This window comes from Hippoglossus stenolepis, chromosome 5 (genome assembly GCF_022539355.2).
Source record: "Hippoglossus stenolepis isolate QCI-W04-F060 chromosome 5, HSTE1.2, whole genome shotgun sequence".
NCBI lineage: Eukaryota > Metazoa > Chordata > Actinopteri > Pleuronectiformes > Pleuronectidae > Hippoglossus > Hippoglossus stenolepis.
Genome location: NC_061487.1, coordinates 18,414,672 through 18,442,567, shown reverse-complemented (window position 1 = coordinate 18,442,567; position 27,896 = coordinate 18,414,672). Strand labels below are relative to the sequence as shown.

Below are 27,896 nucleotides of genomic sequence, written 5' to 3'. Positions count from 1 at the left end.
ACGTTGAGGTGAGATTGTTTTCTCGAACCTGTGAATGTCTCTACATGTGGAAACCAGATGAGAAGCTTTAAAAAAAAGGAAGCACCCTGCAGAACAATACCCAACCTTCAGGTATTTATTGTCCACTACTGCAGCAGCCGCCTTTAAAGGCCAACGTTACGTTTAGTACAAAATGATCCTAGTGCAACTACAGTCATTTACAAGAGTCCAGGGGTCAGTGAAGTGCACAGTTGACAGTAGAGAAGCTGCACAGTCGGTCAGATCTGAGAAGACTCCAGCCACAGGGAGGAGCTCTTCACTCGCGGCTGCTGAGAGTCCAGCTTCAGCAGCGCCATCACAGCGCCCTCTATCTTTGACATCCACACTTTCTGGAAAACACATGAAGTTGACATGATCGCCAGTTAGTTGCAGCAGTTTGGATGGATTAATCAGATTGTACTGAGTATTTTTACTTTATTGTGTAGATCTTCATTCGTTAAATGAGTTCAACTGTGCTGAATTTCACATTTAAACTGCCACAATCCAGTGACTATTTACTGAAAATATGTGCATATGTAGAAATGTATGGAAATAATACTGGAATATCCATTATGATAAAACCCATGTAGAGATCTTAACATTTTTAAACTCAAATGTCACTCAGTAGACTGAGATTGAATGGGTTCTTCTTTGGGTGAACGCCCATCCTTCCACTGGTTGTGTCGGTTTAAATAAATGTCACTTTGGACAGATTGACGAGGAGATTCTCTCTCTTACATAATTGAGCATTTGTCTTACATACAAAACACCAGGAAGTTGTGTGGTTCTGTGAAGATTTGGACTGTTCACATAGCGGACATGTTTTTGTGTAATTAACAAATTGTGCGACATGATGATATCACAGAGAACAGAATGCATGCGCTGCTCTGCCAGCTTCTCAGTGGACTGCAGCCTCACAGACTTCGCACTGGACTGATCTACCTTGGCAGATTCTGACGCAGCCTGCAGGATGAACGCGCCGATGCACTGCTGGTAGCGGTTCTGGTGCATGATTATGAAGGAGTGAGGCAGCCCTGACGCTGCGAGGAAAACACAGGAGAACAAGTACGTCAAATAACATCAATGAACACTTCTGGCTGTGAACGGAGCATCGTTGAGTTCGGCTCAAATCAAACATATCAACTCTCTGACCTGACATTAAGAAGAGGCACAGAGTTGAATGTGTCACTATGAATATGTGTTCTCTCTCTGTGTGTACTAATTACTTGATGCATTTAGCTGATCGATGTTCTTGAGCTGGAGTCGGTCCAGGGAGACGGGCTGGTCCAGAACGGTGAAGGTGCATCCCTCCTTCAGCAGCTGATCCAGCTCCAGGTTCTGCGGCAGCCTCAGAGGATTCTGGTCCGGACCCATCATCCTCTACACAGGAAGACGAGTCGAAGACGTTACGAAGCTGTTCTACTTCTACTGGACATCCATCATCAGTCCAGAGGACAGTGAGGATGGCACCAGGGAGCAACGTACCTTCTTGTTTCTCTTTATCTTTGTGATGAGCAGGAACTCATCGAACAGGAACAGGTAGACATCGATCAGCTTTGTGTTCTCTGGACAGGAACCAAACAAATGCCGTTTAAAATGTTGTGCAAATCAAATCAGTGAGAGTAACAATGCAAATAATACAGCAGTCCAATATGCATTTGTAATATTTATTGTTATAACTAAAGCAAATCTGTGTAAATAGTGATATGTGGAACGTTTGACCTGTAACCCTACGTCCACTTTTGGGGGACCCCTCGTTATAAAGGGTGTGACTCCTGCTTCACTTCCCCTCTTTCTACTGAACTCCATGAAAGAGTTTACATCTAAATCCCTCAAATTTGCACATGTGAGCCTCTCTGATAGCATGTGTGTAAGTTTCCTCGCTTGTTTAAAGCTATAGTGTTGTGGTTGTGTTGTTTAAGTTGTGTAGGGGCTCCACACGTGTACAAAATCGACCAGAGGATTTTGTTGTTTGGGAATCGCCTCAGAACACATTCACGGCTCGGCCCTTTTGCATCAAAACAAATCCCAACGCTGGCGTCGTTAGACTCCACCGGTCACAGGTCAAATGTGTGGGACTTACGGCAGCTGAACAAACCTGTGAGCAGCACTTTCCCTTCGTGCAGCAGACTTCTGTGAGAAATGAGATTCTCCAGCGTGACGGTCTTCAGGAGATGTTTCAGATTCTGAAAGAGAAGCAGCCGTTTAGATAAGAAGAAAACATTTCTCACCTTCACCATCTTATCTGCACGTGAGAGGTATCGGAGGATGAAGTGTTGGCGCGGATCTGTCGGTTTTAATCTTTGCTCTGCAAACATGCACAAATGTTACACAAACAGACCTCAGGGACGAAGGAGCGCTTGTCTCTCTCCCACACAGGCAGCCACACCAGGGCGTCCCGCAGCTGTTTCACCTTCTGGTAGTTATCCAGCCATTTCACCTTTCCCTCTAAATCACCTGGAAAACAGACAAAAGGACCTCTTCAAAAACAAAATGATAAAACCCATATTCTTAATTAATTAATTCTTAATTCTTAATAATTACCTACCTTATTGTAATTAAGAATAATTACATACTTTAGTCACATTAATGACACCTTTTATTTTAATGGGCATTTAAATTGTTCTTTGACGCGTGACATCACGTCAAGCAACACACTGTGTTTTCCTCTGTAGTGATGGTTGCCTGCCAAACACAGGCGTGACGGTATCAGGACAGATCACAGCTCACTCTGGTTTAACAGTAAATCTCCTCCACACCCAGAGGACGTTGGCCTACACATCTTCACGTCACCGCTGCAGCTCTGCCGCACCTTTTTTTTTTTTTTAAAGGCGATGTGAAAGGCTTGCAATTAAAGATTTGTGAGGCCGTGCTGGTCGGTTTCATCTGGGCTATTTGTTCAATACAATTTCCCACAGCCTGTCCATCTAGTTAAAGAGTAAACAGCCACAACAGGTCTGCAGGCGGCGATGTGGTGAGTGAACCGTCAGGGTCGCTGGCAGAGGTTCAAGGCTTCAGTGAGGCCTGTTTGCTCTGAAACACACAAGCTGCTCTGTTTGTGTTGACGGAGACAAACTGCCTTACATGTGCTCAACAGCACCCCTTCATCTTAATGTGTCTGAGAGGCTTCTGCTGACAAACAACCGGCACATTTGAGTCCCACTACTGAGCTGAGTGACTCCGCTGAGACACCTGACACCTGAAACACTTGTTTGTCATCAGCAGCTGACAAAAATCTAAGTGGTGGTGGTGAGTTATATAACCAGAGCCGCAACAATGCACACTCACGCTGTCATTTAGATTCTGCTGATAGGGCAGAGCTGAAATGCTCAGGTTGTAAAGGAGTCGTTTAACAAAGAACAAAGTAAAAACAAAAACGATTGTTAAAACAGTTAATAGACTGATAACGTGAACTGAGATAAACAAATGCTCCCCTTTGTAATAAAATCAAAGTGGAGCTTGAAGGAAAGTTCCAGGTCAAGAGTCCAAGATATTTAAACAGACAAACTTTCAATTTTCACAAGGTATAAGAAATGAGTGACTGTGTCATGTACAGAATAAACCTGCTACAGGACTTCTTATTTCAAAAAGGTTTGTTGCTATGAAACCAGGTGGGTACCAGGTAAATATTGAACTGGGGAGAATTCTCAGAATATAAATAGCTGCCATCGGCATAAAGATGAACATGGAAATTTGTACATATTAGAGGAAGATAATTAGTAAAAATAAAAAAAGAAGCGGTCCCAAAGTAGAACCTTGTGGAACACCCTTTTTAACAATAGTCAGACTGAGAACCCTGAGAAACAACACAATGATGCCTGCCTGCCTATCTATCTATCTATCTATCTATCTATCTATCTATCTATCTATCTATCTATCTATCTATCCGTTCATCCACCATCCGTGAAGATGTGTGTGTGTGCTGCTCACATATGGACGTGTCCACTTGCTCTGCTATCGCCTGCAGGCCTCTGGTCTCTTCCTCCGTCTCACACCTCTTCGCAATATTCCGCAGCAGCAGCGGGTATCGAGTCAGCCTCTGCAGTGGCGCCACCAACAGGTCACGCAGCTGCAGCCTCCGGCACTGCTCGTTCCTCTCACACCACTAGACAGAGAAAAGGGGGAGAAAGAAAAAAAAAAAAAAAAAAGAAAAGAGGAGAGGGTGAGAGGAGGGCTGGAAAAATGAGAGGTCAGAGGGGTGAGGGAGCTCGTCACGGTGTTTGTTGAACCAGAGGAGAGAGAGAGAGAGGGGGATGGGCGGCGAAAAGAATGTGAAGAGAAATTTATATCTAAGACCAAAACATAATAAAAACTTTAACAAATACAGTTAAAATTCATGTTAAATTTGATTAAATTATAAGTATTTAAGGATAATGACATCAATGAAAGCTTATTGGAGTCAGGAGGTAACAGAGTCCAGTCGAGTGTGAGTTAGAGCTACTTTACTCTGATTTACTGATCAAGAGCTGTTGACGTGCAAGAAGCTGAATGTTTCACAAACTCATCTTAAGAGTGTTGATATGAATCTGATCAGAAAGAAATTTGCTTTTCGGAGCAGCCGAGTCTGAGTCTGAGTCTGATTCGATCACTTGTTTGAGGATATTGCTGCGTAAGGACGCCGAGGTCAGAGGTGGAGGAAGTGATCAAACATTTGACTTAAGTAAAGTAATAAAGGCGCAGGAGATCATCATGGTTTCTGCATAACTAACTGAAGCATAATGGGATTATCAGTGATCATCAGTACTTCTGATAATCACATTTTATGACCCAGTAATACTGACAAGCAGGTAATTGTTTTCCTTGCCTCTCATGACAGAGGAGGTTACACGAGGGACAAATGCTCACATTCCAATTTTGACGAGCCTTGGTGACACTGAATTGGTTGTTTGCTGTTTAGGCAGCAACGTGGCTGAGTGTCGTCTCTCATACTTGGCATCGCATTGTCAATTGGTACACGGTGTCCCTGCCACCGCTCTCACACACACACACACCCACACCCACACCCACACACACAGTCAGCTGCCCTCCTGTACCTTCACGTAGGATCCAAAGTCCTCTCGGGGCTTCAGACTGTCCAGATAAAGCAGAGCCGTGGAGTAGTTCAGGCAGTACGTCTGCAGACTGTGACATATGCTCTCCTGGAAAGCCTGCCAATAGAAAGCGGTGTCACAGTAGAACTGTCACTTCAGGCTGCTGATAAACGGATCGTTAAAAGGAAACCTGTGAATCATTGAACTTTGTGATGGAGAAATATTTAATCATTATCTTCCAGAGGAGATTTCTTTGTAACTCACTTTATTATCAAAGGGCGGGAACATTGAATCGAATCAAATCAAATCAAGACTGCCATTTAACAAACCCCCCCCCCTTTCAGTTTCTTTGTTGTTTTATACAGAAATTATACAACTTCAGAACGCTTTGCCGCAAAATTTGGAGGAGGGATGGGTCGAGAAGGTACAGATTGAATTTTGACCTGGATCTGAACACAGGTGCACATCTAGGAGGATGTGAGGGTGTTTGTTTTTACATTTTCGCCTAATTATTTATGGACCTCGATGAAAAAAACAGGACTTAGGAGATGTCTATGAGTCTGTGAAAGTCGGTGCTGATCCAAATTTAGATTGAGATATGTTTTTTTTAGGGAGGTAGGGAGTTTTCATCTGCTTTACGGGAACAAACAGGACTGAAAACCTGTAACTATCACCAAAGTGTAGCTGTGATAACATGCATTCAGCAAGAATCAACAGTTTATATATGCATCTTCCACAGATTTAGAACGATGTCTAAATGAATATGACAGATTTGTTGCAGAATTCAAAAGGACTGTTGGTGGAGGTATGCACTCCACTGTCATTCTGGTTTTACCTGCTTTCTATAGTCAGTGTATAAATAATACAAAACACAACCCAGAAAAAAATGTGTGCATGATTCGAAAATATAGTAATCCTAACAATATTCTTCATTATTATTATTCATCATTACAAATGAATTGATTCACTTTAATGTGTGATGTGTAATCTCTGCATTTTTGCAATATTTGCACAACTTTCAGCAAATATTTAAGTTAAGGTTGAAATGCTTCCTTTGTCTGCTTGTTGTTTTTGTACAACTGTGTGAGTGTAGACTGTGATCAAAGAGTGTGTGTGTGTATGTGTGTGTGTATGTGCACAGGTTGGTCACACTTGCCTTGCTCAGCAGCTCCAGCAGGGTGGACCCGCCACCCTTGGTAATCTCCAACGTGTCCTTTATGACGCGGAGGAGGTTGGTCAGGAAACCGAAGCTCACCTGCAGCCGAGAAAACACTCAGTGTCAAATGTCAGCGCGGAGCCATGAGACACTGTCCTACCTCGCTCAGTTTCAACAGAATCACATTACACAAAAGAAGAGAGGGAGGCGAGCAGACGGCCGAGCAGCAGCACATCAGGATCACTGAATGAACAAGTTAATAAACTCCAGTCTCACCAGGCAGAGCTCGTTGAGGTTTGCAAACAGTCTCCAGGTGTCGACGTCAGTCAGGGAGTCCCTCATCTGCAGGTTTGTGAGTGTAGCCGAAAACACCTGAAAGCAACAAAAGAGGTCAGACAGAGAGAATGGACTCGAATTTCTAATCGTCAGCTTTGTGCTCGTAAAGAAAAGAAAGAAACTTTTACTTGAAACTCAGTGACAGGAATTCAGTGAGGGCACGAAAAACACAAAGCAGCAGGTGTTGGGTTTCATTTGGTTTGGGTCTATTTGTTTGGGGTCTTGCATGTGTGTGTGTGTTTGTGTGTGTGTTTGTGTGTGTGTGCTTTTGGAGTCACCTCTTTGAGCACCCTGAGCTGATCCAGGAAGTAGACACACTCACTAGTGAAGAGCTCCCATATGGTCTCTTCTCTCTTGAAGGCCTGAGGACATGAGTCGGTGCTCACCTGGGAAGACTGGTCACGCAGGAACTCCGCCACAGTGAAGTCCTGCACACACACACACGCGCACACACACAGAAAGACAAATAACGGCGTTAGCAAGAAGACGAATAAATGAACAAACACCAAGGGGAAATGCATCTTCACATGTTCCTCAAACATCTCATACAGCATATTTGTATAATGGCTATATCGTCTGTCACTGCAAAGTTCCATCCGACAGCCTGACACACATTTAACACATGTCAGTGTTTGTTTATATACGAGCTCAGAGTCGACCGGCCTAGAAATTCAGGTTTTTGCAGAAACAGCTTCGAGCAAACCTCAGTCCTGTTACTTCTGAGTCACTTGTTAAACACTGAACTCTATTTGGTTTGGGAATCTGGATCTGTTCAATCTTTGCTTGGATTAGAAGTCGCTGTGCAGACAGAACCAACCTGATGATTTACAACACCGCACAGATGACAGTAATCATTTCTCACCTTATACTTCAGAAGCTCAGAGTTTCTCCAGTCTTGAATCTGTGCCGTGGAGAGATAATTTTCTATGTCTGACACCGTGCCGGTCTGCGACTTCCCTTTAGTCTGAAATGGGAAGCACAAGAAAAACAATGACACAAGGAAGATATTGAAAAAATGATTTCCAGATAAAGGTGTTGTTTTTTCTCTAAATCTAAACAAACAGATTTGGCTAAAGTTCTGCAATTCGAGTGTTGGCCAATTACAAAAGGGCCAGAAGGGACTAAGAGGAACCACATTAATCTGCTTGGAGAAGTGGGTCAGAGAACAATGTCCGAAACCAACCGCTCACTGAGAAAACAATCGGTTCAGACCACGAGCGTCACACAGGCAGCCTCACAACAACCACCGGCAGACAAACAACACACGCACCGTGCTACGCATCGAGAACGGCCACTTCGACTTCTTAGTATCTGTGAAAATCAAACATGAAATGCGGGTTATTAACAGAAGGTGAAGGCCAAACGTGTGCAGCAAATGGGATTAGAGTCAAACAACCACATCAGCGTGTTAGGATAAAAAACTGTGAGGAAACAAGCAAGTAATTCTGTTATTTTTAGCAATTACGGCTGAATAAACACAGACCTGAGAACAAATAGTGCAATGTGTTGCCGATGTGCCTTTGGGACATGATGTGTGGTTTAACACCACAGACAGAAACACTGATAATGCAAATTCTTTTGCGTATTAAGACAATTTAAAAACCGGACACGGCTAAAATCTGTCATCCCCAGGCTGGAGCTGATTCCATTTATCTGACTCTCAGACTCTCTTATCAACTTGTGCTGCACATTATCTTTTTAAAAATCGTCATGGTCGCTGAATACATTTTTGATGTGGGATGTTTTCGGCTGCGTTAGTTAATTAGCAGGACGACACAAAAACTACTCAACTGATTTCCATGAAATGCTGTGGAGGGGTGGAGAATAAAGTTTGGTGCGGATCTGGGGTTTATTATTATTATTTTTCACAGAGATGAATTCGTGGATCTTGATGAAAATAGGATTTTGTGATTCTGATATGTATGAGTGTGTGCAGTTTGGTGTAGATCCCCAAAATCTGGATCTAGTGACTTTAAATGTGGTTTCATAAGAGGACTGTCAGGCCTTGGTGGATATGACCTCTACCCTTCTAGTCCGGTTGAATTTGCGTTTAAGATGTATGCTGGATTATTCACATGCAGAATTTGGGTTTGCCAAGAAAAAATAATTTTTATTCTGAAATTGTGAATGATAAAAGTTAATTATAGGGTAGGATTTCTGTGAGGGATTTGATGGAACTGATTAACTACAAGCTTTAACAGATTAAATATAAATATAATCAGTGAGCTCTCTAAAGCCTCTTTCCTCATAATGCAAAGTTTGTTGCTGGGGAACCGATGTGTTGAAATATAACAAGATATGTTCATTTCAGTTAATCGGGGGAAGCCTCATTTAAAAACACAGGTCTCCTGCTCGAGCTGAAAGGGTGAAATTCACAGTATGAGAAACAATATTAACAATATATATATATATATATATATATATCAAATTATATATAATTTTACCAGAGAAGTTTATACCACTTAATATTCCAGCTGCTCCATTGGATACAAAAAGATCTCCGGGGGAAACATCCAATCCGGGCAAACTGACCACCACAGAACTCCGTCTCCTTTCCTGGAGCCTGAGGGAACAGAAGCCGACAGGTGAGCGTCTTTGTGCCGACGTGAAAACTGAACCTTTTACAACCAGCGTCCGAGAGTCACTGTAACAAGCAGCGTTATTATTCTATTGTCCGTGTAATCCAGCACGAAGAGAACAGACTTAATGCGAGCCCACAGGAAATAACAGAATTCCTTTTGTCGTTTTACATGGTTGAAATACCACTGACATACCATCTGCTGACATACCAAATTGGCGATTAGCATGAGTCGGGGAAATCATAAAGGATAAGTGTTGTGTGTCTGGTTTATTTGGGGGTAGCTGCTGATTAATGGATCACCCTGTTTGTGTAGAAGGCGACTGTCAGTGTGTACCAGTTCTAATCCTCTCAGTGTCTTTCATAGTGACTCTGGCCTGCCCTTTGGCCTCAGGCAAAACTCAAACAGCCACTTTTCACAAGTGCTCCGACTTAATCTCTTACAATTTCACTTCAGGGATTAAAACTGAAAGAAAAAAATGTTGCAATCACAAATCAGGGACCCTAATAAATGGAATTCAATCATGTGATGAAGCTGTGGCTGATACGTAGTGTGCAGACCGATTCCCTGAATGAACGATTTGATACGAGAAACTTTTTAAACACATGTAGTAACACTAAATCTGTGACTGTGTGGCTAAGAATCTCGGTTCAAAACTTGCAGTGGTTTAACGTTGCATCAGAAATAGGGCGGACAGCAACCGGACGAGCTGGTTTTGCCAAAAGTTAGATTCACTTTCAGCTCACTGACATTGATCGACAGCCTGTCAGTGACCCATGCCGTCACGCTGCGATTTAACGTCTAAAGTTTTCAGGGAGTTGGCTTTAAAAAGAAGAGTTTAGAGATAAGAGGACGAGAAAAAAAAAAAAACTGTGACAGGAAACTAAACACGATCCTTGTTATAAAAATCAGGTGGTGCATTGTAAAAGCATCCTCATTTCTGGAGAACACATTTCTGGTTGATAAAGGTCGGGTCATAAAGGAAGTCTGACTTAACAGTTAATGTGTTTATGACGGTGATTCAACAAACTGGAGCAGAAGTACAAGCAGGAGGAACAATGATGGCGCTGCTGAGTCACTGTCTACTATTATATGTAAAATCTGCCCTGCTGGACTGAAAGGTCACTTTCTCCTCTTCCTCTCATGTCCTCCCCTCTCCTGGTACAGTAGCTGCACATTTCTGCTGCACGGTTGCACAAGCAGCAGGGGAGACAAACACATGTGAGGCCACATGGCTGCAGGGGCCAAGAGGAAACTTAGTCTGCAGCTGAACAGGAGAAACCGGGATTTTCCTCCAGGGAGCTTCTGTTGAGCTGTAGAGGCACCGACTGTTCACTGAGCTCACTGACGGAGGCCGTGTTCCCTCCTGGTAAACTGATACAACCACCCAGCAGTAAATAGTCAGCAGCACCTGGGCGCTGTGGAGAATGCGCAGCTGATGGGACAGTGAGCGAGGCACTCCTCTAAACCAGGTCAGTGCCTCCTTGCAGTTCACTCCGCAGCATCCTCACAATGACATCCTGTTGCTTTGTGGACCGCTCAGAAAGCCTCCTCTGTGTCAGCCTCTCTGCCACGCAGAGCACTTGGGAAAATGGGCGCTTTGTTCCCGCCCAAGACGAGAAATAATGATGCCCCACAACAAAACTGTCCCGACCAATGGCTCACAAGGCCCGGCCACTGTAAGCGGCGCAGTGCCAGTCTGTAATTACTGGGACAATAGCTGCCTAATTATCCAGTGAGGGGAAGAGCCCAGGCAGCCCATTAGGAGGGGTGTGGGTGGCAGTGAGAGAAAACAGCCTTAATGAGAGCTTGTCTAGCCCGTACATAACCATGGGACTCTCAAAACTTAACCCACCAAGTTTATGCTCCATTAACAAAGGCATGAATGACAATGAATGCACAATGGGGCTCCTTAAACCAAAAGTTCCCGTCATCCTGGGTCGCAGGCCGCTCGTGATGCTATGTAGTGACACATTACAGCTTTCATTTCTGCATCATTTAAAATATTTTGCATACTTCCATAAACAAACCGCTGACGGCAGAATAGCATCATGCAACTACAAACAAAAAAAGCGAGCGCTGGCGTGCAGCTTGTCGGTTACAGGAAATATTTACGATGATGCAAACATGTTCTCACAAGCTCGACAGGGAAGTTTGTGGCTGCGCAGACAGGGTGACACGGGCAACATGCAAATCAGTCCAAGGTGCACCTACCGAGAACAGCAGTGGTCTTTCTCCTGCGAAAAAAAACAAAAAAACTCAGCATCAGCCAGTGGAAAACTTTACACTGTGCTCACATTATAATACATCACTGTTCACTGGAAACACACAGAGAGATGATTCACTTACTTTAGTACAAATTAATCCTATACTTTCACTCTTGAAAAGGGTGAAAAAGTTTACAAAGCTTTCAAGGTTCAATGTGTAGAAATTCATCTACTGGTGAAGTTGCATTTTGCAGCTGAATACCCCTCACCTCCCCCTCCACTTCCAAACATGAAAGAACCTGTGGCAGCCTTCAGTTGTCATTAAATCTCAAAAGGTGTTTAGATTGTCCATTCTGGGCTACTGTAAAAAACATGGCGGCCTCCATAGAGAGGACCCCCTCCTGATGTTAATATAAAGTATTTAAATATAAAAGGGCTCATTCTAGGATAAAGAAAACAACCATTCGTACAATTTGGATGAAACACACTAGTAAAAACATAACTAGGTTTATCTTATATTTAATTTCTGCCAATAGATCCCTTTCACCTAAATCTTACACACTGAACCTTTAATTCAACCGTGTGTCTCACTGTACTCTCAGCATTGAACAGGGGCTGCGGGGACCCCCTACCCACACCACTGTATCACTTTCAAAGACATTCAAATCTCAATCAGTGTTTTAAGTGGCCGCTTGGATTCAAAAGCCTCTGATATCTGAGGAGAATGTCGGCACTCTATTGAGAATGTGCGCGCTTGAATACCGCCAGTTGATGAATAGATCGCTCCATTATCTTTCCCCATCGCTCACTGACCCCTCCATTATTGGGTGACTGCTGACTGCGGTGAATGGGGGCCCGAGGAGAGCACTTCCCAGGGCTCTCCGGGGCAGTGGGCTTGGCCAGAGCTGTCAGTGCATGTAACTGCTGATTCATTTGCTGTCAAAAGCTCGCATTGTGAGTGACCACCGCAGGAGGCATCGCAGAATGAGGCGGAGAGAAGGTTTCTCTCCAAGGAAGGAATGTGTAACTATTTCATTTGCAGGCTTTGGGATAAAAAAAAATCCACACCAGTCCACAGCACATGACTTGTGGTCTTCCTTGATGTTTGTGTGGCGATTACGGGAAACAAATGGTTTATGCTGGACAATGGTCTTCTTTATTGTGAGGGCTTGCCTCAATTAAAATAACACTTTGCCCTGCAAGTATAAGCTCACCTTTTCCTCCCCATCTGGAAATCCAAAGGCTGTCTCAAGAGTAGGAAGAGCACTGTGACATTCCTGTCTCACGGAGGTGCAACCATTGTCAAACGTCTCTGATCTATGTGATCTGGTTCTCTGTCGGCCTGAGGATGAAACGGGCTGGTGATCGTGACAGATCTCGCCATCAGAGAGGGTCCCTGCCGCAAGAGGAGATTTGGCTCTGTGTGCTCGGGATAGCGTGCTGCCAGGGGGGGGCTCCTCCTCCGTGCTCCCCATCCTCACAGGGTCCCGAGAGTCCATCAGAGGACGCCGGGTGCTCCTCATCCTCCTCAAAGTGGGAGAGGTGGAGATGCGTGCGGGGGCCTGCCGGTCAAACTGGAACAAAGGTGCCACCAAACTGTCAGTGTCCACCAGGGATGAATGTCTGAGCCTGGAGTGTGTCCGTGTGAGGTCTATGTGCATGATGACCGGGTTGCTGGTCTGGCTCTCCTTGTGCTCGAAGGGCCCACAGTCCGTTTGAGTCTGCGCGTTTGTGACGCCCGGGGCCACAACTTCATTCTCGGCCCATTCGATGTAACTCCAGTCCAGCGTCTTCTCGACGTCCTCGTCCTTGCCCTGCAGAATAACGTGCTTCAGCGTAGACATTGTAGCCTCACAGGCATGGTAGTGCAGCAGGGATCAGAAAACGTGGGATCTGACGGTCTGGTCTGGTTTCGCCTCCTCTGGGTTAAGGTCAAATGATAATCCTGTCGCATTCCAACACTCTTCACACCGTGCACTTCTCAAGCCTCTGGGAGAAAAAAGCAGAAAATGCGTCAATACACACGCAAAATAGAGCAGACCGGGCACAGACTTAGCTCCTAATCTTCTGAGAGGGGATTTGATCAGGGGTGTGCAGAGGTCTTACAGATTTAAATAACAATAAGGTGCAATAATTCATGTGTCTGTGAAGGTGGATCAGACTTGGTCCTGATGCTACGGTGCAAATATTACAGTGAACAGTAAAATGTATGAAATGTGCTGCAGTTTAAATCTAGGACACAAAAAGAGGGAAAGGAGACAATGCACCTGACTACAGCTCCTATGTCCCAGACTATTATCTGGTGAGTGTATATCCTCCTCCCTTATAGTCTACCGCACACAACATATCTGCTATAATATGTCTTTACTCCAGTTTGCCCACCATGTAAGATTCTTCGCATTGTTTAATCACGTCCACGAGGTAAGAAAGGTGTAAAAGAAGAAAACACTCAGCGTGAAAACAAACACCACGTGTTCTCTAAATACATTTCAATGTGAGAAAGTCTGGTTTACTTACATCCACCGGAGCCACGCGACGACCTGACCGACTGGTGGAGGAGTGGAGCCGGGGAGAGAGAGAGAGAGAGAGAGAGAGAGAGGGAGAGGGAGAGAGAGAGACTCAAACACGGACTCACACACTCACACACACACAGTCACTCTCTCTCTGTATAATGAAGCTCGCTGATCCAGAAGCAGAGGAGAGTCTTCGTCTTTTTTCTTCTTTGGTTGTGTGAGAAACAGAGAGAGAGCGAGAGAGAGAGGCTCCAGCTTCTGGTGGCGACGGATCAGGTCCGAGTGGAGGGAGAGGAGGAGGAAGAGGAGGAGGAGGGAGGGGAGCCGATCACACTGCTGGAGGAGGAGGAGGAGGAGGAGGAAAGGTGCGACTGTTCAGACTGACTACATGGAACATCAATGTCTCTCTCTCTCTCTCTCTCTCTCTCTCTCTCTCACACACACGCACACACACGCACAATTGCCATGTATCAATCTATTTCTGTCACGGCGCTGTCATAGCAGAAGAAAACAAAACATAACCCTCCCTGTCTATTATAAATAGCATATATGAATACAGCCTATTTATATATGTGAAATCTATGAATGAAGTTGTGTGTTACTGCATTGACTACACATTAGCTACAGATGCTCAAAATGTGTCTCCATTTGAAACCAAATCATAACAATTTGTATTTAGACCTAAATATCTTATGATCAGCATCGTCAACAACAAGTTAAAACATATTTTCACTTTTTAGTTTTTTTTTTACTTTAACTTTCAACTATCTAGTTTATCTTAAAATACAGAGTTTTCTTTTCATGAATTAGAATTAATTAATGTATTTACTACCACTAAACAGTTGGTAGTAAACTGCAGTTTAGTCGCCCATGTTAAAAAAAGTTCTCCTTTTTTAACTAATAAAACCCCTGTGGAGAAATACTCAAATCAAGTGGTGTACAAGTACCTTCAACATGTACTTGAGATCAATAGTTGAAGGAATGTACTTTGTAACTTTCCACCTCTGTATTCTCTTTAATGTGTATGTCAGGGAGTAATGTGTATTTCTTTCACAAGGTAAAAATTACAGTGTATTTATAATAATCAGTATCTATGGTTAATACTGTTCTTGAGTATGGTTTTGCCACAGAGGCCATTTTGAACTGACCTGAATGTGAAGTGTTATTTAACTTCTTATTTTCTGTTACAGATTTCTTTGTATCACAATGAGGATCACACTGGTTCAGCCTGTAACCGTGTTTACTTCCCAGATGACGTGCTTTAGTTTGCATGTAAACGTTAGGTTCATGTTGGCATACAAACATTTCAGTATAATTTGGTGACGTTACAGCATAAAAAGGTCAGTGATAATCTGTCTCACCTGCAGACTGTGTGTAGGGCCTGAAGAACCAGTCTTTGTAAGAGCTAACCTTTCATGGCCCACTTGTTTGTATATAACACACAGACAACAGCAGCTGAGTTACTTGTCACTTCACTAAGATGAACACTAGAGGGTGATAAAGTTCAGATAACGGGATTGTCTGTGTGACATTTGCAGCAGAGAACTAGCGACCTCTGGTGTATGAATGCAGGTAGTACATTAAAATATCCCACATGAGCCTCTGCCACTGTTTCACTTTCACTGCAGCTCATTTAGATCATCTACTGCTGGTCAAAGATACTTTACTTCAGTACAAGCACTAATACAACAATGTAAAATATAACTTTAAAAGTAAGATCCTTCATTCAAAACTCGTAAAAGTACCAGCTAAATCCACTTAATATATTAAAAGTAAAAATACCCATTCTGCTCCCTGTGGCTGATTTATATTAGTGCATTAAATCATTGCTTCATTAATACTGATGCATCCGAGTTTATGCAGCATTTTAATGTTTTGGCAGGCGAAGGTGGAGCTACGTTTAACTACTTCACATATGTAGTCTATAGAATATTATGTACTCAAAATAAATGTACAATAATTTGTGTTATTAAATAAAATAGATTGTGTTTGTTTATTCAAATGAAGATCAAACTGTATCTTAAGACAAATTCATCCAAAAATGCAGGTAACTCCAAAGTCCCTTTTCTGCCACAGTATTGAATGAAGGTATTTTTTTTACTTTCCACTTCTGGTGGTTGTGTATTTCAGGCCTGAAGATTTTGGTCTGAAAGGAAACAAATGAACAAAGCAGAGAACAACAAGATTCCAAAAGAAATGTCAAAACAGAAGACTTTAAAACAGAGAAATCACATCGTATGACTACGTTTGGCTTTAGTGTGAAGAGAAAAGGAGACGTTTATTATTTTGTGTGTATTTTTGTTTGTCAGTCCTGCTCCTGTATCAGTGTGGACCCACTGAGAAACACACTCGCTCTGACCATGTGTCATTGTTTGATTTCCAGCCAAATGTTTGCACAACCCTACATTTTTTTCAATGAAAATAAAAGAAACAAATTGAAAACATGTCAAGAGACTGTTAATGCGTGATTTATGATTACGGCAGTTGCATCGCCAACTAGTGTTCTCCTGGCTTGTGCTTTTACTTTTAATGGATTTCACAAATATTTCCTGAGGGAGACAGGTGCTGATTTCTGAGCTGCTGGTTTACTTCACTTCAGCTGTTTGGAAACCAAAAAACTATTTAATGTTTTAATGACATGATTTATCAACAGTCTTATTTGATTGACTCGTTCAGAAAAGTTATTGGGGAATGATGTAATAGTGAAAAGAAGCTGAATTAAATATTGTTTTAGAAAATATTGTGTCATTTCATAATTCTATTTAGCCTATTTTTAGCTTATTTATTTAATACTGAGCACTATGGGTCCCCACTGTTACCTATATAATGTTATCTGCTTGTCTACTTACTTACACACACACACACACACACACACACACACACACACACACACACACACATGCACACGCACACGCACACGCACACAGACAAACACACACAAAGTTAGACAAAATAGTATGTTTTAAGTCTTATAGTGCAGTATTTAAATGGAGACAAGTTGGCCTCATTTGTTTAAAGGTTCAGTGTGTAGGATTTAGTGACATCTAGTGGTGAAGTTGCATGTTGTACTCCTCACCTCACACTCCCCTTCAAAAGAGAACCTGTGGCAGCCTGTAGTTGTCATAAAACTCCAAAAGTGTTTAGTTTGTCCAGTTTGGACTACTGTAAGAAACATGGTGGCCTTACAGGACCTGCTCCCGATGTAAATATAAAGTATTTAAATATAAAAGGCCCATTCTAGGGTAAAGAAAACAACAATTTGTACAATTAGATGAAAAAACACTTGTGAAAACATCACTAGAATTATTTTATATTAAATTTCTGCCAATCGATCCATTCACTTAAATCTTACACCCTGGACCTTTTAAGTTTATTGATTGGATTTTATCTTATATTTTTAATCTAGTTTGATCCTCCTTAGCGCCTCTATAGTTACAAGTTATCTGCAGCCACAGGTACATTGGGATGTGCAGTTTCCAGCGATGCGATGAAGAGCAGCTCCTCTTCATCAGAGGCCCTGCGATCTGAATGAAAACCAAAACATGTCATTGAGCGGAATTGGCTCAGAGCTCTGACAGCAGCAGTCTCCTCCCCCTGAAGTGGATGTGAAGAGGAGCTCTCTCTCTCTCTCTCTCCCCCTCCCTCTCTCGGCTCTGCCTCACATACAGGAAGAAGTTAAATAAGTGTAAAGAAGAAGAAAACAGCAACAACCCAGAAACACTTCTTTCACGCACACGTCTTCAGCAGCAGTGTGTTTATTTTGTATTTCTCTGCCTCCCTCGCCTCCTGCCTGGCGCCCTGGCTGAAATGCAGAAGAGGAAGAGGAGTTGGAGGTGAATGTGAGGAGGCGCTGCTGCTGCTGCTGTAACGCGTGTGGATTACTTTCAGACGAAGGCAGGAGCCAGACTTTTACGCATGGAGAACCGGGGGGGATCTTCTTCGTAGTTTGCGCAAAAGTTCAAAGAAGAAACATGTCAGAGCACAGATCCAGTTTCCTTCACATCGGAGACATTGTGTCTCTTTACGCGGAAGGCTCGGTGAATGGCTTCATCAGTACTTTGGGGTACGTTCCTCTGTGCTTCTCCTCTTATTCTCACCTTTAACCCCCCCCACACACATGTGCTGTGTTTTTAATCCCATCGCTGCTTCTGTGTCACTTTCTTCATCTCGGATCGGCCCCCGTGAGCCGATCGAGGAAGAGGTTTCTGTGTGGGACTTGTTGTGGCACAGGCCTAATCAACGCGTAATCGGTCGCTTCTCAGGAAATTCTTTACGTTTACGCAAACGCAACAGGAATGCAAAGCAGCGTGTTGCCCAGGTAGACGCTTGCTAAAGGTTACCAGAGCTCTGTGTGGCACTTGGTAGTCAAAGTAAGGGCCCGGGGACCCACAAGAGGACACCAGAGGACGTCAGGGAGATCCAGTAATGAAAATCAAATGATATGCAGACGATATTCAACTATATGTTAAGAGTAACGGAGACATTTACATACATTTGCATTGTGCCTGTATGTGAGCTTAGTGGCTTTTAAAGGGCATCACAATGGTCTCCCCTGAAAATACTGCTATTATATTAATTTCATTTCCGTTCCTTTATTGTCACTGCTCAGGGTTCAACCAAATGAAGTGTCCCAGTGGTGCAGACTGTAGTGATAAATTAGATAAGTATAAAAACAAACACAAGCGATAAATACAAACTTCAGGGAAAGCAAAGCCTTGTGTGTCTGTGCACGCCGCCATCGGTCAGGAAATGCAAATAAGAGAGTGACACGCACTGTTGAGTATCTGTCGATTTTGTATAAAAGGGAATTCTTTGGTTGTGTATGAACCACATTTTATTCAGCTGAATATCACACGTTGCTGTGTTGACCAACATGAGGATGAAGACCCCTCCAATGGTCGTAAATCTGAGGGGTCACCAGATGAGCAATTGGCTATTGTCTGACAATTGTTTTGCCTCTGGGGGCAACAACTAATATGTTGGGGCTTCCGGTGTAGACGGAGAATATCCAGGCCAAGACTCCTTCCTTTGTATGTAGTTCACCGTTTACAGTCTGTTTCATACAAAACACAAACGGTGATTCTTTTTGTAGGTGTTTCAGGTCCGCATGACATTTTGGATGATCTCTACTAACAGCTACCTGCATATGAATGCAGATGAAATAAAAAGCCGACAGCCGGTTTGTGTGTGTGTGTGTGTGTGTGTGTGTGTGTGTGTGTGTGTGTGTGTGTGTGTGTGTGTGTGTGTGTGTGTGTGTGTGTGTGTGTGTGTGTGTGTGTGTGTGTGTGTGTGTGTGTGTGTGTGTGTGTGTGTGTGTGTGTGTGTGTGGTGGGGGCGACCACAGGCTGCTCAAACATGACTGGTCAAACTAGAAACGGACACCTGAAGGCTTCTGGCCCCCAAATGTTGTCCCTTGCAAACATATTCTGCATATTCAACTGTAGAATCTGTTAATAGAGATTAGCAGATAAGTGGTGGGACAGGAAAAAACAACCATTAAATTAACTATTAACTAATTTAACTTGTCAAACTTTTTTTTTGTAAAATAATCTCTAAGTAATAATGAATTAAGTTAAAATACGTTTTTTGGGGGAAATTGCTCATAGGAATAAGAAGACACTGCTTTATTTTAAGGGGACACACTCATGTAATGTGGACCACTACTTTTCAAAGGTTGTTTTTCTTTTATGTCTCAGCTGACTTTTGTGTAGGTGTGATAGAAACTACTTTTCATTGGGTTATTCTCCTCCAGCGTCACTATGGTTTGCTTGGCTGTATTTCCCCCTGTGCTGACAGGGTCAAGTGTCAGTGCAAGGTGAAATACCTTTGGTGGTTCCAGTTGCTCTCTGGCCCCTAAACCCACAGAACAAGTGTGGAGAGATCGACTGGCCCTGAGGAATGAGCCCTGCCCCACCCACCTTCTCTCCCTTTTCCCTCATTTTCTGTTTCCTACTTTCTGTCGTTCCTGTTCCTGCCTTAAATTCCTCCTACAGGCAGAGCATGCCCGTTTTGATGTAAACACCTCGGCTTTAATGTCTTGTTCTGTGGAGGATCTACAGAGTATTTGAGCAAATGGCAGATGAAGTATGTTTGTACCTTCACTTATACAATGTTCCCTGACTCACTGTCTGCAGGACAGCACATAGCCAAACTACTTTATGTGTCTGTAAAGCTCTGTGCCAATGCAAACAGCACACAGGGGCAGACAACATTTAAAAATCCCCCCACAGCAATTGTTCACACCTCCTCTTTTTGTGAGGCAAAGAAGTGAAACTCTTATCAGCGTTGAATAACTCATGCAGTTTGACAGGGGCGCTGTGTATTTTATCAAGGGCTGAGCTGAGCTCACCAAGGTCCAGAGAAAGTAGTATCTAGAGCAAAGAGCTGCAGGAACCTCGGCCCTGGTGAGCACAATGTTGCCTCGGCTGCACAAGGCTACCCAGGCTGTTTGCTCAGGAATATAATGAATCAGTGAGTTCCTTACACACCTTATATTGTAAACACACAAAAACCGGATGATCTTATAAGGAACACAAAGGTCATGAGGCTGATTCAAATCCACAGGTGACCTTGACCTTTTTGGATATCGTGCTTTCCCATGTTTACGGTTGTCAAGAGGGTTTATTTTGAAGATCTGTGACATTTAATGTTTCTCAATAATCAAGCGATTCATGGTATGATGCAAGATTGGTTTGAGTCACGAGCAACTGGACATTTTTTCTGCAGTTACTTGAAGATGTTATACTCCCCATCCGAGAGATAAAGCTAAAATACTTCTGTATCCATCATTTAAGTCATTTAGTATTTGCAAGTTTTCCCATTATAGCTTTCCCCAGAAATGAAGTCATCTCAGGGTAATAATGAGGAAGTGCATGACTCGGTCTGCTTCGTCAGCAGGTTGAAACATGCAGTCACAGAGAATGGTTGTAGAACATTTTAACTTTCGAGTCATTCTATCTAGTTGTCGTGCAACATGTCAGACAGTTTTTTTCTGGTCGTCATCACATACTGTGGCCTTCTCTGTGTTGTTGTCTCAGTCCACTCCACACAAGCTATGCAGCTATTATTAGCTCGTCTGTGTCCAGCCTGGTAGATTTATCTTTGGTTCATGTTTAACTCGGTTACACAGAAAACCTCTCCTGCTCGCTGAGTGTCAGCCACCGTCAAAGCCTCCGTGTTTGCAACGCCAGCACCTCTGCGGACCTAAGATGACTTATTAATGAGCTGGAGGGCCTTTTCCACGGGGCCTTCCTGTTTAGCCATTTAGCACTTGATAATGTTTCCTGTTGGGCCCTATTGTTTCTCATTTAGATGTAACTCTGATACAGAGTTAGAGGAAATAATACACACACACACACACCGTGAATTGACACACTGATCAAGTGTCGTGGCATAAAAAAAGGAAATGGCTCAGTTAATTTAAGCACGGCTGCTCGCTTTGAATGAATTGGAGGAATTGTGCATTGCATTATGTTTCTCTTCAGTGGACGAATGGATGAATGGATGTGCTTGTGCATCTGTGCATGGGAATAAAGTCTGAGATCAGTCTTTTTTTTATAGAAAGTCATACATGTCGCCTCAGAATTTGATTAGGTCCGTCAGAATGAAGACCAACGAGCAGCAGCACCTAGACACTGATTTACTGACATAAGAAACCTTAACGTTCAACAATTCCGATAAAATAAGACCTTTCTCACATCTACGAGGAAAATGAAGTAAAAGCAGATTCCCTGCTGGAGCCCAGACCTGAATTTTGGTCTCAAAAAGAAAACCGACACCCTCTCTGATCTCTTTAATAATGAACATGTAAAACATTTCCTCAGGGGAAATTCCATTACCTTTTGTTTTTCCAGGTTTCACGCATTCAGTTCCAGTAAATAATGGCCGACTGAATACAGTGATTCAAATGTTCCTTGTAGCGAATGAGATCGATTAGCTTGTACAAATACCAACAGTGTTTACAATTGGCCCCGTGTTGAGTAATACCCCTAGTGTTTCTAAGTGGTATTACTGGTCACAACATGACAAAAAGCCTGGTTCCTGCCCAAAGCAAGAAACAGCTAGGTGCAAAATCCCAATTTGCACGAAACCATTTTAAAAGGCAGTGAAGTAATAATGCTGAATTGTTGATGGATTATAAAAAACATCCTTGAAGTTTTTACTAGCCTCATCAGTCTCTTTATCAGCGAGTCATTCGGGGGGGTGCAAAAAGAGACTACTTGTTTTCCATCAGTCCTTCTGTTCACCTGGTTTTTCTTCCTCCTCCGACATCGAGACCCCTTTTCTTTTGCCGGGTAGAGTTTCAACAGTCACTCCGCTTGTTCCATCTGCCTTTTCCAGTGTCAGGGGAAAGCAGCCGATAGCTGTGAGGGGAAACAAAAGTGCCATCCTCTTCCTGTTTTGGTTAGACAGTGGCGGACGTAAATTTTGCCTCAATTTTTCCATGAGATTTCTTACATGGTGGTGACTCTTGTAGGGAATCAATTTCAAAACAAATCGTGCGGCCATCACATAGTGCAATCGGCATCAAGTTAAAACAAAACAAACTGACAACTTGTGAACCACGGCAGTTACTCCAGATATCCGTCATCATCAGCTTTGCAGCTTTAACAGTCAGTGCAGATTTGTAATGTGTGAATTTCAGAGACCTGCTGAGCCAGTGAAACGTCTCTAGTGTGTAAAACAGTCAGCGAAGAGCAGATACAAGTCTAGGATGTGGGTAACTAGGCCGTTATTAAGTGACACCCCTTCAAATTCCCTCTAATCAACCCTGCACAGAAACCACATGGTTTCCTCCAGCAGCCTTGAGGTTCCTTCAGTGACCAAAACAAGGGTGTTTCTAAAAGCTTCATCTTAAACACACACACACACACACACACACACACACACACACACACACACACACACACACAGACACAGACACTGTTCATTGTCATCTGGTTTTATTGTTACTTTTAATATATTTGACACCAGAGAAAGTCGGATGTCATTTATCGAAATACAAACCACAAGACTGAGCAGACCTTCCTGCCGCTGGGCCGGTAAGCAGCGATCAAAGCAGCTTTAGATTAGATGAGCTCCAGAAAATGTTTAGAGCCTCAGTCCAGAGAGCTGTGCAACCAGCGGAGCTTTTCATCCTGCAGGTGCCAAGTGAACTGCCACTCAAGTGTGGTTTCGAGCCGTGGATTGAAATGAATGGTTTTAGAATTCATGTATTTGCATTTGTATGTGACACCACAATTGGACGACTGTTTGTTGCATGTAAATCTTTATTTTTTCAGAGATAATGACTGGCCAGTGGAAAACATGGCACACCTCGACACTAAATCATAGGTCCATGATCTTGTATCGCAATACAGCCCCAACCTGTTGCCATTTTTCATTTCACAATTTAAGCTGTAAAACATTAAAATTATAATTATTTTTGAAGTGTGGGCAAACTGCATATTAACCTCCGCCAAGAGATTATGTTTCCGTCTCTATTTGCTTGTTTATTTGTTAGTTAGCAGGATTACGCAAAAAACTACTCAACTGAATTCCATAAAATTGTGTGGAGAGGTGGGCCATGACCCAAGGAAGAACCCATTCAATCTCTGTGCCGATCAGCAGATCCAGATCCCTTTTTCTTTTCCCTTTTGTGAGATTTGTTTCTCAGAGAGTGATTCATGGATCTTGAATCAAAAAACCTGAACTTTTATTTGGAGATTAGAGGGTGGACCTTTACTCCTCTTGCTACAACTGTAATGTACTTAAGAAATGATGGTGAGTGACATTTTGTATTTGTGTTTTTCTCTACAGGCTTGTTGATGACAGGTGTGTGGTTCAGCCTGATGCCGGAGACCTTGCAAACCCACCTAAGAAATTTAGAGGTATGCATGATTAGACTAGTCACACTGGTTCAGGGTTACACACACACACTCACACAAACACAGACACACACACTGTCAAAGCTGACCAGATCCTTTGCTTTCAGTGTTATTAAACACAACATTGTGGTTTTCGTGAAGCTTTAATAGGTTTAACTGGCTCTTCAGTCGCCCGGTGGGTAAACAACCACTAACCTCAAAAAGGCAGTTTCACCACATTAAGACCCTCGAGTGGAACTCAACCTGACTTACAGGGAGTGACTCCCGTGTGCCTGAATGCTTCTCGTCCTCTGCAGATTGCCTCTTCAAGGTGTGTCCCATGAACAGATATTCGGCCCAGAAGCAGTTCTGGAAGGCAAAGCAAGGAAAACAAGGAAATAACAACACACAGGGAGATCTTTTCAAGAAGTTACAGGTACAACCCCTTTTTTCTTATCTCAATCTGCATCTAGATCTCGTTGTTCTTTTGCATCCAAAAGCTCTAACAAATGTCCCTTGTATTACCCAGCATGCAGCAGAACTGGAACAGAAGCAGAATGAGTCAGAGAACAAGAAGCTGCTCGGAGAGGTTGTCAAATACAGTAATGTCATCCAGGTACAGCCCCTCTCTATTGCAAACACCTGCAGCTTCACACTGGCTCCAGTCCACGGCTTTGTTTTTGTTGTTCTGTTTAACCAAGGTTACGTTACTGAGATCCAGTCTCTGATTCCTCAGGCAGGTTTGGAAAAGTCTGAAATGATAGGACGTGTTGTCACTGATCACTAAGCTTTTGTTCCAGGTGTTGAGTTGAGAAAAGAAACTACATACTTAACTGCTGTTGGAAAATATGTTCAAACAGTTTATGAGGGTTGACTTTAAAAGCTGGTGTAATTTACCTCTGGTCTGATCAGTGGAGTCTTTCAATGTGCAGGGTGGTCGGACACACTTTTTGTCAGACTGAATGAAATTTGAAGCCAGTTCTTTTGAAACAAACAAGTTACCTTGAGGTGATAAGCAACCTATTTATTTAAAAAGTGGATATCTTATTACTCTTGTAAAATGGTGCAAGGTATTTAAGTGCTTACTCAACACTTACCTATAGATCACTAAATATTTAAAATGAGATATTTACTATTTGTTTAAAAAATAAGATGATTTATTTCTGTCTTTATATTATTAATATATTAATATATATTAATATTTGTGTGTATTTTGTATTACTTATTAGGTTTAAGTATTGCTTATTATACTAATATTATTCACATTGGACTTATTTATTTCATATTTACTACATCGTTAATATTAAATAAATATTAAATCCAACACCCTTAGCTGCTAGTTACTTTCCACAAAACGTATAAAATATGATGCTTTGGAATAAACCCAAAACATACAATATGAATTGGTTAATTAATGAATTAATCAGTAGATGAAGCCTTAATGAAAACAATCAGGAGTTGCCTGTCTATACACAATTATATAAAATAATAAACTCAAGCAATAAACATGCTTGAGTAATAACAATCTTATGATGTAATATATAATAGTGCAGCACCCTTTGGGGCCTGTGTAAACTGTGGCCCCCTTTATGTCCCCTGGTTTAGAAAAGTCTTAGATCAGCCCCTGTCTCAACCCCCTGATTCCTCGTTCTCAGCTCCTGCACATTAAGAGTAACAAGTACCTGACGGTGAACAAGCGACTCCCCGCTTTGCTGGAGAAGAACGCCATGCGTGTTTCCTTGGACTCGGACGGTAACGAGGGCTCCTGGTTCTACATTCAGCCGTTCTGGAAGCTCCGCAGCGAGGGAGATAATGTAGGTGTCCCCTCCGCCCGGAATCACCTTTCTGTACAAAGCCATGACGTTTCTCTCTGTTTACACTGTCAGGTCATTGTTTGTCCTGTCCCAGTAACATTTCTGATTTTGTCCTCCCCCCTTTGGCTTTAGCATCCTATGGTTAAAGGTATTGCTCTTGATTGTGCATGGTGTTTGTGCAATATTAGGTCAGACACAGAATATCATGTTAAACGCATGGATGCACTGGCCTCCCCATTGCATGTAGATTTTCAGGGTTGAGCTTAAAAAGTATTCGGTAAGTTTCTCCCTTCTGTCTGCTGTATGACATTGATAGTGACATTATAGCTAAAATGTTTGTGATATTCCTGCACAGAATTGAAACAGATGTGATGAACCACCCACATCAAACCTTGTGTGCTTGTGCACAGCTGCTCAATGAGATACAGTTGACTGTGGACAGTCTATTATAATTGTTTATTATAAGTAGACTGAGCATGCATTATGCAAACAACGATACAATAACAGGTTGTATACTTTTCAGTCACCATGTCTCTGTATGCTGCATTCGTGTCCGCTCACCATGGTATGAAAAAACTTGCCGTGTACAGCTCCACCGCTCTCTCTCGTGTGAATCTCAGCCTGTAGCCGCTGCACTTAGCGCCTTTTGTGTTCTGAAGTAGATGTTTGCAGACCTGAGACAAACCCCTTCCTTTGCATGGACCCCACTCTTACTCTCTGTTCGATCCATCTGAACTCTGCTGGAACTTGACCACCCTGTGTCTCCTGCTGCGATGTGACTTGTCTCTGGTTCGGTTCAAGGTGGTGGTTGGAGACAAGGTGGTGCTGATGCCAGTGAACGCAGGTCAGCCGCTCCACGCCAGTAACATCGAGCTGCTGGACAACCCCGGCTGCAAAGAGGTGGGACTAATTCCTCTATATCATTTCAAGAGTCTGTTAAACAAGATACTTTTAATGTTTAATTATGATCTCTATCTTATATCTCCATGTATGATTACGATGTTATTTATAAATGATATTTTTTTTATTTCTATGAAAAGTGTCTGAGCATTGTTAAAAGCACTATACGAATAAAATGTCTTAATATTAAAACAGCTCGTAGTTTAGGTAATAGTTTATAATGTGATATATCAATGTAATATACCTATATTCGATGGAATGTAATATTATACCAACATCGTGTTACCCCACAGAGTAGCTTCTAATACCCCAACTGTGGTTTAAATGTGAAAATCAACAAAAAAGTGGCCTTTCAAGGATTTAGGAGACGGCATGTGACTTGTGCACGATAAAATAAAATCTTGATTTCCTTTTCTGTTTTTCTTCTACGCTCTTCTTCATGCTGCAGGTTAATGCTGTCAGCTGTACCACCAGCTGGAAGGTCACCTTGTTCATGAAGTTTAGCGACTACAAGGAAGATATCCTCAAGGGGGTATTTTGGTTTTTATTACGTTTGAGTCTGTTTATTCAGTCCGTGTTTTAGCAGAATTTGTTACAGCTAAACAACGCCGAATCATTTTGCGTGTGTGTCCTCTGTCAGGGAGACGTTGTGAGGCTGTTTCATGCCGAGCAGGAGAAGTTTCTCACCTCTGACGATTACAAGAAGCAGCAGCACGTGTTCCTCAGGACCACGCTGAGGCAGACGGCCACCTCCGCCACCAGCTCCAAGGCTCTGTGGGAGGTCGAGGTAAAACACAGATGCAACTAATAACATCTCACTTTCAGTTTGAATTCATCAGTGATGCTCAATGTAGCTGGAGTTGATCATCATCATGACTTTTTGGGAAATTGAAAGTCATACAGTACATCAACAAAATAAAGACCCCACTAAATAAACCTAATATATTCCTACACACTTAGATTTACAGCTTTGTCATTATTAAGGACAGTTTCTCACAGGTTCAGGCCGTTATTCCTCCTTTGATTGTACGTTATTATAATGTCCTTCTTTCTGCCATTTCAACCTTTAGTTCTTTGTAATCCTCTGTCTGTCGTACTACGTGTTCCTCTTTTATCAGTTTACACACTAAACTGGAGTTCCTCTTGTCCCTCTGCTGTTTGTTCCTGCATGTTCTTAGCATATCAGCGGTTGACGTGTTTTAGCGCCAGTATGACAAACACAAATTCCTTTTGTACTTAGCGAATCGGATGACTATCGTTCTGACTCATTCTTTCGCTGCACTGACGTTGGTGCAAATGCTGCAAATGAAGACGTGCATCTTTTTTCTCTGTTTGGTTTGTGAACGAATCCCGACTCAGGAGAACCAGAGATATTTAACAGAAATCATCCCTATTTATGTGTGTTGAAATGTCATAGTAATCCCCATACAGACAAAAACTGAAAAACTCTTCTATATTAGAAGTTAGATTGAAGGAGGAACTGACTGACACTATTTCC

General features: G+C 42.6%; 2 protein-coding genes across 4 annotated transcripts in view; one reads left to right on the top strand and one right to left on the bottom strand.

Annotated features, from left to right (window-relative positions):
• Positions 1-87: 87 nt before the first annotated feature.
• plekhg7 (pleckstrin homology domain containing, family G (with RhoGef domain) member 7) lies at positions 88-14,200 on the bottom strand. 2 transcript variants are annotated; one of them, XM_035157723.2, is made up of 17 exons: positions 13,844-14,200; positions 12,541-13,315; positions 11,334-11,356; positions 8,985-9,103; positions 7,811-7,851; positions 7,403-7,504; positions 6,819-6,968; positions 6,481-6,576; positions 6,205-6,303; positions 5,052-5,165; positions 3,949-4,123; positions 2,360-2,475; positions 2,117-2,204; positions 1,504-1,583; positions 1,245-1,398; positions 961-1,058; positions 88-368 (listed from the first exon to the last, which is right to left on the bottom strand). In XM_035157723.2, exons 2-17 carry the CDS (start codon positions 13,168-13,170, stop codon positions 258-260), a joined length of 2,196 nt encoding a protein of 731 aa, XP_035013614.1. In that variant the 5' UTR covers positions 13,171-13,315; positions 13,844-14,200; the 3' UTR covers positions 88-257. The 2 variants fall into 2 exon arrangements, with proteins under 2 accessions (XP_035013614.1, XP_035013615.1); XM_035157724.2 differs by having other exon boundaries at positions 9,000-9,103.
• A 3,243-nt stretch (positions 14,201-17,443) lies between these two features.
• itpr2 (inositol 1,4,5-trisphosphate receptor, type 2) overlaps positions 17,444-27,896 on the top strand; it is a 56,664-nt gene continuing 46,211 nt past the window's right edge. Inside the window, exons 1-8 of one of the 2 annotated variants that reach the window (XM_035157356.2) lie at positions 17,444-17,902; positions 23,638-23,708; positions 24,002-24,120; positions 24,214-24,300; positions 25,340-25,498; positions 26,300-26,398; positions 26,847-26,930; positions 27,039-27,185. In XM_035157356.2, coding sequence (XP_035013247.1) covers positions 17,811-17,902; positions 23,638-23,708; positions 24,002-24,120; positions 24,214-24,300; positions 25,340-25,498; positions 26,300-26,398; positions 26,847-26,930; positions 27,039-27,185 — 858 coding nt within the window. In that variant the 5' untranslated portion in view covers positions 17,444-17,810. The remainder of the gene's footprint in view (positions 17,903-23,637; positions 23,709-24,001; positions 24,121-24,213; positions 24,301-25,339; positions 25,499-26,299; positions 26,399-26,846; positions 26,931-27,038; positions 27,186-27,896) is intronic. The other variant, XM_035157355.2, reaches the window with a different exon arrangement.